Source organism: Priceomyces carsonii (assembly GCF_900007245.1).
Source record: "Priceomyces carsonii strain CBS4050 genome assembly, scaffold: Debaryomyces_carsonii_scaffold_2, whole genome shotgun sequence".
NCBI lineage: Eukaryota > Fungi > Ascomycota > Pichiomycetes > Serinales > Debaryomycetaceae > Priceomyces > Priceomyces carsonii.
Genome location: NW_026946675.1, coordinates 694,483 through 711,080, shown reverse-complemented (window position 1 = coordinate 711,080; position 16,598 = coordinate 694,483). Strand labels below are relative to the sequence as shown.

At 37.5% G+C, this 16,598-nt stretch overlaps 8 protein-coding genes across 8 annotated transcripts; 5 read left to right on the top strand and 3 right to left on the bottom strand.

Moving 5' to 3' along the window:
* Window positions 1-239: 239 nt before the first annotated feature.
* Window positions 240-4,736, top strand: PRCAT00001837001 (pleiotropic drug resistance family ABC transporter; the record flags this gene model as incomplete). The annotated part of the gene is made up of 1 exon (XM_062951656.1): window positions 240-4,736. One exon carries the CDS (start codon window positions 240-242, stop codon window positions 4,734-4,736), a length of 4,497 nt encoding a protein of 1,498 aa, XP_062808637.1.
* Window positions 4,737-4,986: 250 nt separating this feature from the next.
* HEM13 (coproporphyrinogen oxidase) lies at window positions 4,987-5,958 on the top strand (the record flags this gene model as incomplete). Its single annotated transcript, XM_062951655.1, has 1 exon — window positions 4,987-5,958. One exon carries the CDS (start codon window positions 4,987-4,989, stop codon window positions 5,956-5,958), a length of 972 nt encoding a protein of 323 aa, XP_062808636.1.
* A 216-nt stretch (window positions 5,959-6,174) lies between these two features.
* Window positions 6,175-8,745, top strand: ALR1 (Mg(2+) transporter; the record flags this gene model as incomplete). The annotated part of the gene is made up of 1 exon (XM_062951653.1): window positions 6,175-8,745. One exon carries the CDS (start codon window positions 6,175-6,177, stop codon window positions 8,743-8,745), a length of 2,571 nt encoding a protein of 856 aa, XP_062808635.1.
* A 217-nt stretch (window positions 8,746-8,962) lies between these two features.
* On the bottom strand, window positions 8,963-10,558 carry PRCAT00001834001 (uncharacterized protein; the record flags this gene model as incomplete). The annotated part of the gene is made up of 1 exon (XM_062951652.1): window positions 8,963-10,558. The coding sequence occupies one exon, from the start codon at window positions 10,556-10,558 to the stop codon at window positions 8,963-8,965; it is 1,596 nt and encodes a 531-aa protein (XP_062808634.1).
* A 157-nt stretch (window positions 10,559-10,715) lies between these two features.
* Window positions 10,716-12,977, bottom strand: PEX8 (Pex8p; the record flags this gene model as incomplete). The annotated part of the gene is made up of 1 exon (XM_062951651.1): window positions 10,716-12,977. One exon carries the CDS (start codon window positions 12,975-12,977, stop codon window positions 10,716-10,718), a length of 2,262 nt encoding a protein of 753 aa, XP_062808633.1.
* A 582-nt stretch (window positions 12,978-13,559) lies between these two features.
* Window positions 13,560-14,525, top strand: RAD10 (Rad10p; the record flags this gene model as incomplete). Its single annotated transcript, XM_062951650.1, has 1 exon — window positions 13,560-14,525. One exon carries the CDS (start codon window positions 13,560-13,562, stop codon window positions 14,523-14,525), a length of 966 nt encoding a protein of 321 aa, XP_062808632.1.
* A 31-nt stretch (window positions 14,526-14,556) lies between these two features.
* Window positions 14,557-15,024, bottom strand: GIM5 (Gim5p; the record flags this gene model as incomplete). The annotated part of the gene is made up of 1 exon (XM_062951649.1): window positions 14,557-15,024. One exon carries the CDS (start codon window positions 15,022-15,024, stop codon window positions 14,557-14,559), a length of 468 nt encoding a protein of 155 aa, XP_062808631.1.
* A 324-nt stretch (window positions 15,025-15,348) lies between these two features.
* On the top strand, window positions 15,349-16,584 carry PRCAT00001830001 (uncharacterized protein; the record flags this gene model as incomplete). The annotated part of the gene is made up of 1 exon (XM_062951648.1): window positions 15,349-16,584. A coding segment is annotated over one exon (1,236 nt), but the record flags the coding sequence as incomplete, so codon positions are not given.
* Between the last annotated feature and the right edge of the window lie 14 nt (window positions 16,585-16,598).

The window sequence follows — 16,598 nt, the reverse complement described above, 5'->3', positions numbered from 1 at the left end:
GGTTCCCATTCATTGAAAGGTAGCTTACGGGTACGATTCGCACTCTCGTATAGTCAATTAAACTTTGTAGAAAAGCTGCTCCCTCTGAGTAATAGAAGCGCTTTATGCAGACTAGTATTTTTTTTAGACGGAACGGCAACATCCCGTTCCGTTTCAATAAAGAAGCATATACTATTTATATAGCAAAACGTAATGCTCATTAGCAGTCAATTGATATACTTATCAATTATACTTAAGACATGTCTAGCCAGTCGATAGGGAAGGGGTCTGATGACTCTAAATTCCATGACGTGGGTGACACCTTGTCGGAGTCTCATTCTGTCAATGAGTACAGAGGTTTCGACGGCAATGTTGAAGAAAGCGTTCAGCAATTGGCTCGAACAATCACACTGAACAGTACTACTTCAAATAACTCTGCGGACTTGCTCAGATACTTGTCTCATATGTCGCAAGTTCCAGGTGTGAGTCCTTACGATGACGAGCAAGTTGAAGATGCTTTGAATCCAAATAGTGATAATTTTAATGCTAAGTTCTGGGTCAAAAACATGAGAAAGCTCTATGATTCCGATCCTAATTACTTCAAGCGCTCGAAGATGGGTATAGCATACCGTAACTTGAGAGCCTATGGCGTTGCTGCTGATTCTGATTACCAACCTACTGTTCCTAACATTATTCCAAAGTTTTTGCTGGAGGCCTACTTGCACTTTAAACACAACGATCCGTCTCGTTATTTTGATATTTTGAAAAGTATGGACGGCATAATGCGCCCTGGTGAGCTTACCGTGGTATTAGGAAGACCAGGTTCTGGTTGTTCTACTTTGTTGAAAACAATTGCTGCGAACACTTACGGTTTCCACATTGGTGAAGAATCAAAGATTTCTTACGATGGCTTATCTGCAAAAGATGTAGCTCACCGGTTTAGAGGCGATGTTGTTTATTCTGCTGAGACGGATGTCCACTTTCCTCAGTTGAGTGTTGGTGATACATTGGAATTCGCTGCTCGATTAAGAACTCCCCAGAATCGTGGCGATGTTGATAGAGAGACATATGCAAAGCACATGGCTAGTGTGTATATGGCAACTTATGGTCTTTCCCACACAAGGAATACTAATGTCGGTAATGACTACATTAGAGGTGTTTCTGGTGGTGAAAGGAAAAGAGTATCAATTGCAGAGGCATCCTTATGTGGTGCTAATCTCCAGTGTTGGGATAACGCAACTAGAGGATTAGATGCTGCTACAGCGTTAGAATTTATCAGAGCATTAAAAACATCTGCTGCTATTTTAGAAGCAACGCCTTTGATTGCAATATATCAGTGTTCCCAGGATGCTTACGACTTATTTGATAAAGTAGTTGTTTTGTATGAAGGTTATCAGATTTATTTTGGCAAAGCTGATAAAGCAAAAAAATATTTTTTAGATATGGGCTACGAATGTCCTCAGAGACAAACCACAGCGGACTTTTTAACTTCATTAACGAATCCAGCCGAACGTGTTCCTAGAGAAGGATTTGAGAATAGAGTTCCACATACGCCGCAGGAGTTTGAAGCGTATTGGAAAAAATCGCCGGAATATGCTAAATTAGTGAACGACATTGATACCCATATCGCCGAATGTGAATCCAAAAATAGGTTGGAAGACTATTCTGACTCTCATGTTGCAAGGCAATCGAATCATCTATCTTCCAAGTCACCCTATACGGTCTCATTTTACATGCAAGTTCGCTACATCATGGGAAGGAATTTTTTAAGAGTGAAGGGCGATCCTTCTATTACAATTTTTTCTGTTGTAGGTCAATTAATAATGGGACTAATTTTGTCCTCAGTTTTTTATAACATGAACCAGACAACGTCATCTTTCTATTATCGTGGAGCTTCGATGTTTTTTGCTGTGTTATATAATGCTTTTTCATCCTTATTAGAAATCATGTCATTGTTTGAGTCTCGTCCAATAGTTGAGAAACATAAGAAGTATGCTTTGTACCGGCCGTCAGCTGATGCAATGGCCAGTGTAATCACTGAACTACCAACTAAGCTTTTCATGTCAACTGCATTCAACTTCGTCTTTTACTTCATGGTGAATTTCAGAAGAAATCCAGGAAGATTTTTCTTCTACTGGTTAATGAACTTCTCGTGCACGTTGGTTATGTCTCATTTATTCAGGTCTATTGGAGCTGTTTCAACATCTTTGCCAGGTGCGATGACTCCTGCTACTGTCTTATTATTAGCGATGGTGATTTATACTGGTTTTGTAATTCCTACGCCTAATATGTTAGGATGGTCAAGGTGGATAAATTACATAAATCCTGTGGGCTATGTTTTTGAATCTTTGATGGAAAACGAATTTCACGACAGAAATTTTGAATGCGCAATGTATGTGCCTTATGGCCCTGGTTATGAAAATATCAATACGGACGAACACGTTTGTTCTGCTGTTGGTTCTATTCCTGGTCGGAATTTTGTGAATGGCAGTGATTATATGAGACTTGCTTATAATTACAGTAACGCTCATAAATGGAGAAACTTTGGAATTGTGGTTGGCTTCATTGTGTTTTTCTTATTTATTTATGTTGCCTTGACAGAATTGAATAAAGGAGCTATGCAGAAAGGTGAAATCACACTATTCTTGAGATCAGCAATGAGAAAGCACAAAAAGAACGCAAAAAAGCATGCTTCTAAAAAGGATTCCGAATCTTTAGGTACATCTGAAAAAATTAATTACAAAGAAGAGTTTGAGGCTGAGAAACATGAATCTTCTAGTGATAGTGATCATCGGTTACCAGCCGCTCGGAATATTTTCCATTGGAGAGATTTGACCTACCAGGTAAAAATCAAATCTGAAGAGAGAGTGATTTTAGATCATGTTGACGGATGGGTTAAACCAGGTCAAGTTACTGCTCTCATGGGTGCTTCGGGTGCTGGAAAGACTACGTTATTAAATTGCTTGTCTGAAAGGGTCACAAGCGGTACAATCACAGATGGTGTTAGGATGGTGAACGGACATTCTTTGGATAGTTCTTTTCAGCGTTCTATTGGATATGTCCAACAACAGGATTTACATTTGCCAACTTCAACCGTTCGTGAGGCCTTAAGATTCTCTGCTTATTTAAGACAACCGGAAAACGTTCTGAAGCAGGAGAAAAATGATTATGTTGAATATATCATTGATTTATTAGAAATGTATGACTACGCCGATGCTGTGGTTGGTGTTGCAGGTGAGGGTTTAAATGTTGAACAAAGAAAACGGTTGACAATTGGAGTTGAATTAGTCGCAAAGCCAAAATTGTTACTCTTTTTGGATGAACCCACTTCTGGATTGGACTCTCAAACTGCTTGGTCTATTTGTCAATTGATGAGAAAGTTAGCTGATCATGGGCAGGCAATTTTATGCACCATTCATCAGCCCTCTGCGATATTATTACAAGAGTTTGATAGGTTGTTATTTTTACAGAAAGGTGGCCAAACAGTGTATTTTGGGGATTTGGGTAAAAATTGTCATGATTTAATTGGGTATTTTGAGAAGTATGGCGCCCATCCTTGTCCTCCTGACGCAAATCCGGCGGAATGGATGTTGGAAGTCGTTGGTGCTGCTCCTGGGTCACATGCATCACAAAATTACTTTGAGGTTTGGAGAAATTCCGATGAATACCAAACTATTCAGAGGGAATTGGATAACATGAAAGAAGAATTATCTAAATTACCGAGAGATGAATCTCCTGATGCTCATAAGACTTATGCGGCACCTATTTGGCAACAATATTTAATTGTGACTTGGAGAGTGCTCCAACAGAATTGGAGATCACCGGGTTACATCTATGCAAAGCTTTTCCTATGTGTGTCTTCAGCCCTCTTTAATGGTTTCAGTTTTTTCAAGGCTGGAAACAGTATGCAAGGTTTGCAAAATCAGATGTTTGCTATCTTTATGTTCATGATTCCATTTAACACTATGGTACAACAGATGATGCCTTATTTCTGCAGGCAAAGAAGTATTTATGAAGTAAGAGAAGCACCCTCGAGAACATACAGTTGGTTCGCGTTCATAACTGCACAGATCACTTCAGAAATGCCATTCCAAGTAGCCGTCGGTACGATATCATTTTTCTGCTGGTATTATCCTGTTGGCTTATACAGAAATGCAGAACCGACTGATGCTGTCAATTCGCGTGGTGTGTTGATGTGGCTATTGCTTAGTTCTTTTTACGTTTACACCACTACTATGGGTCAATTGTGTATTTCATTTATTGAATTACCGGATAATGCTGCTAATTTGGCTGTGATGTTGTTCACTATGTGTTTGAATTTCTGTGGTGTCTTAGCAGGACCAGATGTATTACCTGGATTTTGGATTTTCATGTACAGATGTAATCCGTTCACTTTCTTGATTCAGGGGCTTTTAAGTACAGGGTTGGCAAATACCCATGTTACATGCTCAGATGCTGAATTATTGGTAATGAACCCACCAAGCGGCCAAACATGTGGGCAATATATGGAAAACTATATGAAATTGGCTGGTGGGTATTTGGTGGATTCAGATGCCACAAAAAATTGTCAATATTGTCAAATGAACTCAACAAATGATTTTTTGAAACTGGTTAATTCTCTCTTCTCAGAGAGATGGAGAAATTTTGGTATTTTTATCGCTTTTATTGCAGCGAACATTCTTTTAACAACTTTTCTCTATTGGTTGTCTAGGGTACCGAAGGGAAATAGAGAAAAGAAGAAGAAGAAGCAAGAGTAGTTTGCATTTTTATGCGCTTATTTTTATGTAAGTGTGCTTGGAAAAGATTATTTAATAACATTTAAACTTAATATATACCCCCCCCCTTCACAAAGCATGTAGACAGTTGAATTCGATTTTAATTACCGTAAAAACTGCAACGTTCATTTATGGATCATATGACTTGAAGTTCACTCACTTATCGAGGTTTTTTTTCTAATATAAACTCGGCAATTTTGCATCAGTAGATGGCAAAATACATAGATAAGAGATGGACTTAGAAAAGCAGGTGCATAATGCAGAGCTTCCGATTAGGGAGAGAATGGAAGCACTTATCAGGCTCAAGCAACTAGAAATCACAGCAGGCATTAGTTCTCTTGATACTGAACCATTTAGAAGTGATGAATGGACCCGAGGAGAAAATGGAGGAGGAGGCAAGTCTATGATTCTACAAAAAGGTACTACGTTCGAAAAAGGTGGTGTGAATATTTCCGTTGTTCACGGAACACTTCCTCCTCAGGCTGTGGCAAGGATGAAGGCCGACCACCGTAATTTGAAGTCCAACAGCAGTGATGGTAGTGTAGGTTTTTTTGCGTGCGGGCTCTCTTTGGTCATACATCCCCATAATCCACACGCACCAACAGTTCATGCTAACTATAGGTACTTCGAAACAGAAGATCCAGAAACCGGTGAAGCTCAAACGTGGTGGTTCGGCGGCGGTTCAGATTTGACGCCGTCGTACTTATACGAGGACGATGCAAAACATTTCCATCAGACTATAAAGGACGCTTTAGATAAGCACGACACAAGCTTATATCCAAAGTACAAAAAATGGTGTGATGAATACTTCTATATAAAGCATAGGCAAGAATCCAGAGGAATTGGAGGCATCTTTTTCGATGACTTTGATGACAAGCCAGCAGATGAAATCCTCGAAATTGTCGAGTCATGTCTCGATTCCTTCTTGCCATCTTATGTGCCGCTTATTGAACGAAGAAAAGATACTCCTTATAATAAGGAACAAAAAGAGTGGCAACAGATCAGAAGAGGAAGATATGTGGAGTTCAATCTTGTATTGGACAGAGGTACTCAATTCGGTTTACAAACACCAGGTTCCAGAGTGGAAAGCATTTTGATGTCCCTACCTGCCACTGCGAGTTGGGAATATGATCATCATCCAAAGGAAGGTTCTGAAGAAGACACTTTATTGAAGGTTTTACAGAATCCAAAAGATTGGGCTTAGAAAAACGTTATCTTTTAAATTAATATGTCACAAAGTTATGCGAGACCATGTGTCCGGAAAATTTTTCCCTAACCTTATATCAAATATATAGCAAAATAGAACTTATGAATAATCGAAGACTCTGGTTAATTATACGTTAAAGACTCATTCAGAAAAGCCACTTTTAGAAAATACTATGATTTTTCTTGGTGACGCTAGATATTTGTATAATTAAATATGTCTGACTCAGAAAGTTATCGCTCAGCTTCGCCTACTAGAGACATAGCAGCCATCGCAACCAACACTGATGAAGTTTTAAATGATCATAGGCATCAAGCTCCCTCTTTACCCATCAAGGCAGGAGGTAGTACGGCTAGTGCTCCCATGGTTGCCTTGTCGCTGGACGATAATAATAGAAGAGAGAGCTTCAAGAAGGGAGCCGACGAGAGTGGCATTATAAGAAATACCAGAAGCAGGGTATCTGAAGGAGGAAAAGACCCCTCTCTACATGTCAATTCTCCAAAGTCAAATCAGGATTATCTAAATACGTTGCGTAGGGAATACTATTTGCTGCATCACGACGCAGATGATGATGATGATGATGTGGACATGAGTGCCTTGTCATACAGTAAAGATGATGGATCGTTTGCAGGTCCAAAACGTCATCGGGCATCTAGCTCCCATTCATTTTCAGATCAGATAAGGTCTTTAGTTACTCCTAAAGACGCAGACGAATCTGAAAGGAGACAAACAAGCAGCGGAATTCTAAAAAACACAATTTCTGCTGGAAGAAAAGCTAGAACCGGCAGAAGTAATTCAAATTGTGAAACCTTGGAGAATGATCTTGCTCTGCCGATGACGCAAGTCAAGACCAATGAAACCTTTGGGTCTGATAACCAAGGTCACAATAGAAGGGAAAGGAGAGCTTCGCGTTCTTCCATTGATAGTGATGCTGATTCGCATGCCTCTCGTTCTTCACAAGAAACAGAAGAGGATGTATGTTTTCCAATGTTGAGAGAGCATATACGGATTAAGGGTATCGATTTCGATGAGATTGAAGAATTCATCAAGGAAGAGAAGGAGGAAGAGAGATTCATGAAGGAACAGCAGCATTTAATAGCCGAGCGAACCGCTATGAGGGTCAGTACTCAACAGGGCAGGTCTGCTGGTGCTAATTCTATGGTGGGAGGAACAAGTAGTGCTGCTTTAAAATATACACCCAAAAATTTATTAAAAAGAACCAATACGGTATTACATAGGTTCAAGTCTCGAAATCCTCATTATAAGGAAACCCTTGAATACATGAAAGGAGATTCGTTGAAGGAAAAGCTCAACTCTGACTCATCAACGGTAGATGAAGATTCTGAAAAACTTGATTCAAAACAGTTCCCCACTGACAGTGAGTCCTCCGAAAACGTAAAATTTGGAAGTACAAGAATCAACGATAGCTGTTCACTTTTACCTGAAAGATTCTCATTCTTCAGCTCTGAATCTGAAGAAACTATTCATGCCCCGGATATTCCATCTTTAGTTCAACCCGGTCAAACTGTAAGGGAGTTGTTTAGGAATGGTGAAAGTACTTGGTGGCTCGATTGTAGCTGTCCAACAGATGCCGAAATGAAAATGCTTGCCAAAGCTTTTGGAATTCATCCTTTGACAGCGGAAGATATTAGAATGCAAGAAACTCGTGAAAAGGTTGAATTGTTTAGAAACTATTATTTTGTTTGTTTTCATACATTTGAGCCTGATAGTGAGTCTGAGGATTATTTGGAGTCAATCAACGTCTACATTGTCGTTTTCAGGGAGGGGATTTTAACATTTCATTTTGCACCAATTTCGCATCCTGCAAATGTTAGACGAAGAGTTCGTCAGTTGAGAGACTATGTGGATGTAAGTGCAGACTGGTTGTGTTATGCTTTGATCGATGATATTACTGATGGATTTGCTCCCGTGATTACCGGTATTGAATATGAAGCTGATGCAATCGAAGATTCTGTCTTCGTTGCGAGAGAGTTAGATTTCAGAAAGATGTTGCAGAGGATTGGTGAGTCAAGACGAAAAGTCATGACATTGATGCGGCTATTATCTGGCAAGGCAGATGTTATCAAAATGTTTGCTAAGCGATGCCAAGATGAAGCTGCAATATATCAATCTAATAGTTCGCTGATAAATCCAGGGCCTGGTTATAGTGGGGGAGCATCGACACCAATAGGTGGAGGTATTCACAACAATAACAATAGCTATTTTAATCAATCATTTGCAAATAGAGCTAATCCTCTGCATATGAATAGTTCAGCACCACACATACAGCAGCAATCAGGAATCACACAACCACGAGCAGATATTGCCTTATATTTAGGTGATATTCAGGATCACGTTGTTACTATGTTTCAAAATTTAGTGGCTTACGAAAAGATCTTTAGTAGATCTCATTCAAATTATTTGGCTCAATTGCAAGTGGAGTCATTTAATTCTAATAATAAGGTTACTGAAATGTTATCTAAAGTTACTTTAATAGGTACTTTGTTGGTTCCCTTAAATCTTATCACTGGTTTGTTTGGAATGAACGTCCATGTGCCTGGAGAGGGCGCTGGTGGGCTCGGTTGGTTTTTTGGAGTCATTGGTGTCATGGTATTCATTATAATATGCTTCTTTATCTTTGCAAGATATTGGTTAAATGAGGTGAATCGAGGAGGAAGTCCTTCTGGTCCTGTTAGTTCTAGAAGATCGATTAAGAGTTTTGGTTTAAGACCAAAGATTAGGGAAGCAGCTAAATCAATAATCAGCTCGCCTAACAAATATGAGTAATCTCTTGCAATAATGCCTAACATATATTTTTTTTATCTTCAGCGTTCTATATAAATATAATACTAATTAGTTCGTGGATAAAAATACATAGATCATAATGACTTTCTAATTATAAAAAACAACAGTTAAAATCCCTTTCAAATGTAGCGAGAATTCGATTTCATATTTGTTATGCGATTGTGTATTTACAAATTGATATCTTCCTCTATTACAACCTCTATTTTGACGTGTCTTTGAGTGGATACTCAATATCTTTATTGTTTTTGAAAACCTCTTTTCTCCAGTCTCTCAATCTCTTGCTCTTAGTATATTTCCTTTTATCTTTTAACCTCAAATCTTTGGGTCTATAGGGTGCAAATTTCTTTATAGCTATAAATTGGTTGAGATCCTTATCATCAGCTAGCAAAATTTCTCTAGTCTGCAAGCCAAAAGTCTCAGGAGAAACTTCACGATATTTGAACTTGACTTCTCCTTTATCTTCCGACCTACCTCTCTCTTCTTCAACTTCGTCAGCAATCCTCATACTATTCGCCTCCACTAAAGACTCTGCCTTCTCTCTCAACTCATTTTTGGATTTCTTAAAAGACTTTCTCTCCTTTAATTTTTCTTTTTTAGTCAAAGGACTGCGTTCTCTTTGAGGAGAATCGTCTTCCTCGACCTCGCTTTCGCTATCATTTCCGCCAGCAACATCCATGAAATCATTATCCGATCCCAAGTCAGGTTTACCCTCTGCTGCATCATAAAACTGCTCATTGAATACTTCGGCCATTTTGTTATCCCAATCTGCATCGTCAAAATCATCCCTCAATAAAGAGTCGCCAAAGACCTTCGTAATGACTTCGTTGCTTATTTCGTCTCCAACGGCCTCCTTTATTTTCGATAACCTATCAAATACCTTATTAACTTTTTCTGTCTTTTTTTTCTTAATTAAATCTTGCTTCTTTTTATCGTCTTCCTTCTTTTCCTCACGCCTCTTTTCTCTTTGTCTTTTCCGAGAATTCGTGGCAGTCCTTCTAAATGTTGCCTGAGACCTAGCGTAAGATACAATTTCTGCTGAATTAGGGTCTTCATATCTGAAATTATATGCGTGCTCAAACTTTTCCACCGCATCATCAAAATCTTCTTCCACCTCGTTGTCAATTTTATCAAGATCAATTACCTTATCATTCTTCCTTGGAATCCATGCTTGTTGGTCAAGAAACACATTCAAAAATTCTTCCTGGTTCTTCTGAGGGTCTGGGAACGTGACAGCGTCTCTTTCATAATCTGGTTCCAGCTCAACGAGCTCTTTTTTCTTCATAAATTCATCTTGGTCAATATCTTTAGATTCAGTTTCAAATGCACTATTAATTTCCGATAACAATTGGTTCCTCTCTTCCCTCTCGGTCACTACAAATGGCTTCTCGCCATCTACTGTGTTATAGTCTTGTTCGGCTCCAAACGTTTCTCCATTAAGCAAATTCATTCGGTGGTAGTCTTTCAAATATAAAGGCTTTTCCTTATTTTTCTTCGTAAAGGAAACATTCTCAGGGTCACTAAAGAATTTTAAGTTTGGATCTAGCAATTTTTTGGGATCAGCTCTCACCACATTCAATACCTTTTCAATACCCTCTTCGATATCATCAGTTATGAGATCGCCAAATTCATCTTCTTCCTCGGACGATTCTGATGTCACTTCTTCATCATCGTTCTCTCGCGTATCTTCCTTTCCAGCTTTTTCCCTATTCAAATTCTTTGGTGATTCCCTTTCATCCTGGGCCAATCCTGTATCTGCATTCTTTGCTCTCTTTAAAGCTGACTTTTTCCTAGGCATTTTGATTCTTTAGTCAATAAAGTACTATAAAGTCGCTTAGACCTGAGATGAGATCGTTTAAAAAAAATTATTGTACTGCATATACGTTTTGTATTCAAGAGCATCGCTAAATAGCTAGTTAATATCATATGTATCTAACGCTATAAAGTGGGTTAATCTAAAGCCTATTTTTCGAAGTTCCTGTTATTATATTATGTTCCGCTAAGCCCTGAGACTCATACCACCATCTTATCCCTATTTCGCATCTGTTTAAATCCATATTCTCGCTTATAACCTTCCACAACATATTGGTCAAAAATTCCTTTTCCGAAGGATCGCTGTACAATATCAACGTCCAAATTTTATCGAGCCAAGAAACGAACGATGATAAAGGTAAATACGGAACCAAGTTGATTATTGATAGGATTTTCGCTTCTCGAAGAGTATCTGGTATAACTCTCTTTTCAAAATTGTAATTCTGACTTATTTGTGATTTTGGTAAATCCAACTTCATTATATCTTTAGGCTTTTTCATCTTATTGGCACGAAAAATATCTGTTGACGAATCTGGATCGCTCTCCATGCTCTTCAAGCTTGAATTTGCTTCTATTTCTTGAATCGGTTGTGCTGACGTGAAACTCACATCATTCGAGCCTTTGTCTTTAAGTTTAATTCCTTGTCCAACTGAAAAAATTTTAAAGTATAAAAATTGAAGAAAAGATCCAACGGGGTCCTGTCCCAGATCACTACTGATTTTTGACTTGGATAGCACCTTTTTACCTATTGTTTCTATCGCTATGCTCAACTGATGTGACGATAGAAGTCTTGGGAATTGATTCATAAGTAAATTGATATAGTCCATGGCTTCTTTCAAATCTTGAAGATCGAATTTGGAGAAGTATATCAATAATACTGAATGTGCAGCCTCGATTATATCAAAGTTATTATATCTTTTGTCGTCAACAAGACTTTTACAGATAGGAACAATATCAGATTTCACAAATCTATCATTCCTATTCTTTAACTGCAAATAATTCTCCCATAGTCCTAATACAAACAAAACTTTACACTGGACCATGTAATTGGTGTTCAATGTCTTTTCATTGAGATTTATCTCTCGATAATCACCAATTAGGTACATTGTGAAGTATTCGAAGTCTGTAGAAACATTCCCAGCCTGGAGTGAAATCTCAAGAGATAAGTAATAAACAAAATTATAATTGTCAAAGCCACCTTGACCTATTGAACACAAGATAAAATGGAGATAATAAAGGTTATGCAAAACTTTGAGCGAAATTTCTTTATAGTCTTTCTCCAAGGAAGCCTCTTTCCTCTTGAAAAAAGTATCAAATACATTTCCAATTCCTTGACGGGTACTCGATTCTAAAAATCTTGATAAGATCCCCTGAAATATAATTACTTCAGAAAATAATATATTTTTTAAAAGATAAAAAAGATGCATTAAAAGCTGGTCATTCTTGATGAGCTTAGGGTTAAGATTAAAGATTGAATTTTGCACAGAATAGCTTAAATTTCTATTGAAATGTAGCATTTGTGAAAGAACGTCAATTATTTTAAGTTGACTCTCTTCGGAAAGTTCCATGTTTTGAAAACAGTTTTCCAAAATAAATGAAAGCTTGTTCAAATTTTTGATTATAGGCTTTTGAAAAACTTGTGTTTGGATTGTATTCTCAAGTTCTGTGTCTCGTGGATCAGCATGAAAAAAAGGTAAATAGGGTCTCTTATCATCCAATGATGTAGGAAATGCCAAGTTTATTAACATTTCGATAATATGTGAATTCTTAACATCTGTAACGTATTCGTCAATATTATCTCCTTTGTTAAACATGGCTGCTAAGCTTAATAAGGATAAATTTAGAATATCAAACGACCTTGAGGTAGAAAGTGTATAGTTCAATGACTTGCGAAAGAGCGTTCGTGCCTTATGATCCCAATTTTTGAAAAATAAGCCATACTCCAAATAGTTTTCTGACACATATAGTTGAAATCGCACTGTATTAGCTAGAAACATTCCTGATATAATTGGAACTACTTTCCAACTGTTTGCAAACTGATCAAATGCTACAAAATTATGCATCTCTTTCAAGATGATTTCGTACCACTTTTTTATAGTTAATGTTGGTTTAGATACCTTAAGTTTCTTTTCTGTTATCAATTTCATGACTTCAATTATCATGTAGTTCGATTCATAGGGCGCTGCCATTGCACCAAAAGTCAACGGATTATTAAGAAATGAAGCGAATAATATTTTCAAGTTTTGCTCATTCTTTACGTATGGTAGATAGTTGTAAAGGTATCCAAGTATCACCTGAATATTGGTGGTTGACTTAGGATATCTCAATTCGTTGATCAAGAAATCAAGCTCCTGAGGCATTGGTGGAGGATTTTCAATAGCCAAGGGATATCTTGGGATTGACATGAGTTACCAGTAGCTGTATTCGATAGATAAAATTGATAACACTATATTCAATAACTTAGCACTTACATTAAAACTGGAGAAAGACTGCCGAGGGTGATGTCAATTGTCACGTGAGTATTTTAATTCATCTTTTCTAGATGAAAGGATGGTGTTAATTAAAGAGTGTTAGATCTTATTAAGATAAAAGAATTATAGTCTTCTGTGCTGGACAACTTATTGGGGTGTTGCTGAGACACTTCATTCATACCATATTAAATTTATTTTAATTTAGCAAATTTTGCAAAAATATACTTAAAACTGAACTAGAATTGAGTGCAAAATGTGAAGGTAACTAATATCCTTTAGAAAACTTCAATGCTAAATAACTAAGGAAAGTTTCAAGATGTTGTCAAAGTTGATGTTAATATTAGTGTGCTTCTCCACCAGTGCTGGTGTTTGAGTCCTTATGACGTTAGACAAGCATCGAGCTTAATTTGTGTGCTACCGAAAAGTTGCAGTAAGATAAGTAAGATTACGTAATTGTGAGATATTTGATAAAATCATAATCATAAATGTATTATATAGTCACAAAGAAATACTACTATGAGCGAGCAAAATAGAACAGAAGATGGGGATGGCAGACATAACCCGAATTCTTTTGCGAGTATTTTAGCAGGGGTTCAGCGCATGAGAAAGGATTACGGAATCACCGAAGCAGCTGAAGAAGGTACGAGTGATAATCATAGTCTTAATAGTCAAAGAAATCTGGGACAACTTCGAGAGCACTCTGTTCATAAGGCTTTTCCCAAAAAGGTAGCGACAACTATCCCTTCTTCCAAAGTCGGAATCGTTCGAAGAAGGCCCGAAGTTTCTTCCCAACCTCGTGTTGTTGGGCCATCAGAAATACTTGTACATAAATCTCAGAAAGGAAACCCATTATTAGAGCATTCACTCATGAAAAATACATCTTGGTCTTACGATGATTCAATTCTATCAGATTATTACATTAATCCTACTTTGCAAATTTTGTTTTTGAGTTTGAAGTACTTTAAACTCCACCCTGAATATATATGGCAGAGGTTGAAAAAACTCAATAAGGGCTCCATAGTTGATGCTAAGCCGAACAATAGAGCTTTGAGGATTCTCTTAGCGGTAGTCGATATAGATTCACATCAAGAGGTGTTGTGTAATTTGCTGGACATTTGTATCAAACATGATTTGTCTCTCGTCTTGGCATGGTCATTCGAAGAAGCTGGAAATTATATTGTGTTTGCCAGACAATTGGATGATGCACCTGCTAAGAGAAGGGCAGCAGTCGAGGGTTTGAAGGCGTCGGATTACAATTCTTGTGTCGTCGATTCTCTTTCCAGCATAAGACTGATAAACAAGACTGATGTGTCAAACCTACTCGCAAATTGCAAGTCGATAAAAAATGTGATCTTGCGGAGCTGTGAAGCTCGAGACGGTAATGCATTGTCAAATATTGGCGGGTTAGGATCTGTCAAAATTGGAAACATGAAGCTGGTATTTCTGGAACCTTTTATATATAATAAGAATTATGAACAATAAGAATATATAATTAAATATTTTAGGTGAACATCTAGCTCTGCTGTTGCTGCTCCTGTTGTTTTTCATACTCTATCATCTTACTTCTTAATGTCATATTGATGCTATTCATTATTTCATTCTTTTGCAACAATATATCCTTCAACTTTTTGGCATCGTTATCCAACTTGATTATTTTAGTTTCATATACTTTTCGAGCATCTTTTGCCAGTTTTGATACGAAGTAACCTGTTCCAATATCTACGAGATAATTATCTTTTGCTTCCACCTTTCCTGGAAGATATAAAGAGCTTGTCAAAGGTACCAATAAGTCCTTCGAGTCAGATGCTTCCATTTTATTTATACTGGTAATACAGTCCTTCAATTTTGATTGGGCTGTTTGCAAAGCCTGTAACGAATTAGTGAAGTGATTGACCTCTTGTTCTGTCGATTTTCTTAACTCGAGAAGTTGTTGAGGCTGAAGCTGAGACAAATTAATTGCTCTTGGCAGATGAGAACTCATTACTTGTCTGATCTTAATGCTTAATTAATCAACAATGGACCCTTTCAAAGTAGAGGAAAAGAATCTTTGATCTTAAATTGAAAAGACTGTATAAAGCTAAAAATCAAAATTTTCCTCTATGAAAGTAAAAAGCGAACTTAAACATAGAGTATCGATTTTTTTCACTGCAAGTAACAAGACCAGAACGAAGATATCAACTCAAAACATTGACCCGTGATAAGTTCACATATTCAAAACTTTACCATCATTTACGAAGCGATAGAAACTTATTTGCTGGTCCTTCATTAATATAATTGTCAATCATCATAACGAAGGGGCTTCCCAATGGCATTGCGACAATTGCCCTTTAGCATAACATGTCGAAACTTTCTTTTCAATATCAAGCATTACAAACCCTTGAGGTGCCGACCCTCGTTTAGGGCGTCCAATCATCCCTTTTGCACGAATCGACAGCTCTTGGAAGCTTCTTATTCTCAATGGATTTTAAGAGCTACTCGAGATATAGCTCCGAAAATACTTAAAGAAGCAAGCAGAAACACCGATCTGCCTAGAAATGACAAAGGGATAGAAGATAACAGGTTTTTAAATGTGGTCGCCAGTGCAACTGGTGGTACCAACGTCCTATCACATGTACAAAATCCACAATCCTTACCTCTTGATGATTCCTTTTTTGAATGCAATGATGATCACAAAACTGGCAGCTCTGGGCGAAATATTTCAAGATTCGATCACACATCAGACCTCATTCGTGGAAAGAATATCGCGTCGATTGTAGAGGAATTAATTTTATCTAATAACAAAGAAGCAATAGCCCAATCTGATATACTCAATACAATTGTCAATGAAGTGCTACGACAGGCGCCTCCCAAGTCACTTATAGAGAACAATAATGAAATTGATGTTCCTTTTAATCAGTCGCATAAAAACCCGGAGCATTTATCATCATTCTACACCTACATCTACGGAAAGATTCCTCACTTGTATAATTTGTTTCATACATATGAGCCATATATGCGTAACAGCAAGACATTCCAAGAAAATTACATATGGCTTTGTTATCATATGAATGATATTGACTCTATCCAAGAGATAGCTTTTACTTATTTCGGAAACCAGAGCTATAACTCCAAGACTTTGAGTTACATCATGAGTGGATTTATTTTAAATTATGAAGTTGAGTTTTCAAAAAATTTATTCAGTAATTTAATATCATTAGGGCGGCCCATGGAGCCAGTCTTGTTAGACGTTGTGGTATCTCTGTTGGTGCAGGTAGATTCTTTGTTTGAAACTTTAACATTCGTCCTTTCGAAATGGAGGGACAGTAAAATTTGCTCACCTCCTTCTCCAAAGGCAATGGCATTACTAAGTACAGAATATGCAAAATATGGGACGGCAGAAGAAATTCATAACTTAAACGACGTGGTAGCGACCTCTGCTTCACCCGACCATTTTTTAATTAAGCTAGCGCAATTAAAAAATAATATCAAATCAAGAGATCCTAATAATTTCAAAAAGAGAATCTTGGATTCCGATTTATCCACGATCAATCTTATATCAGAGGACATAAATAACTC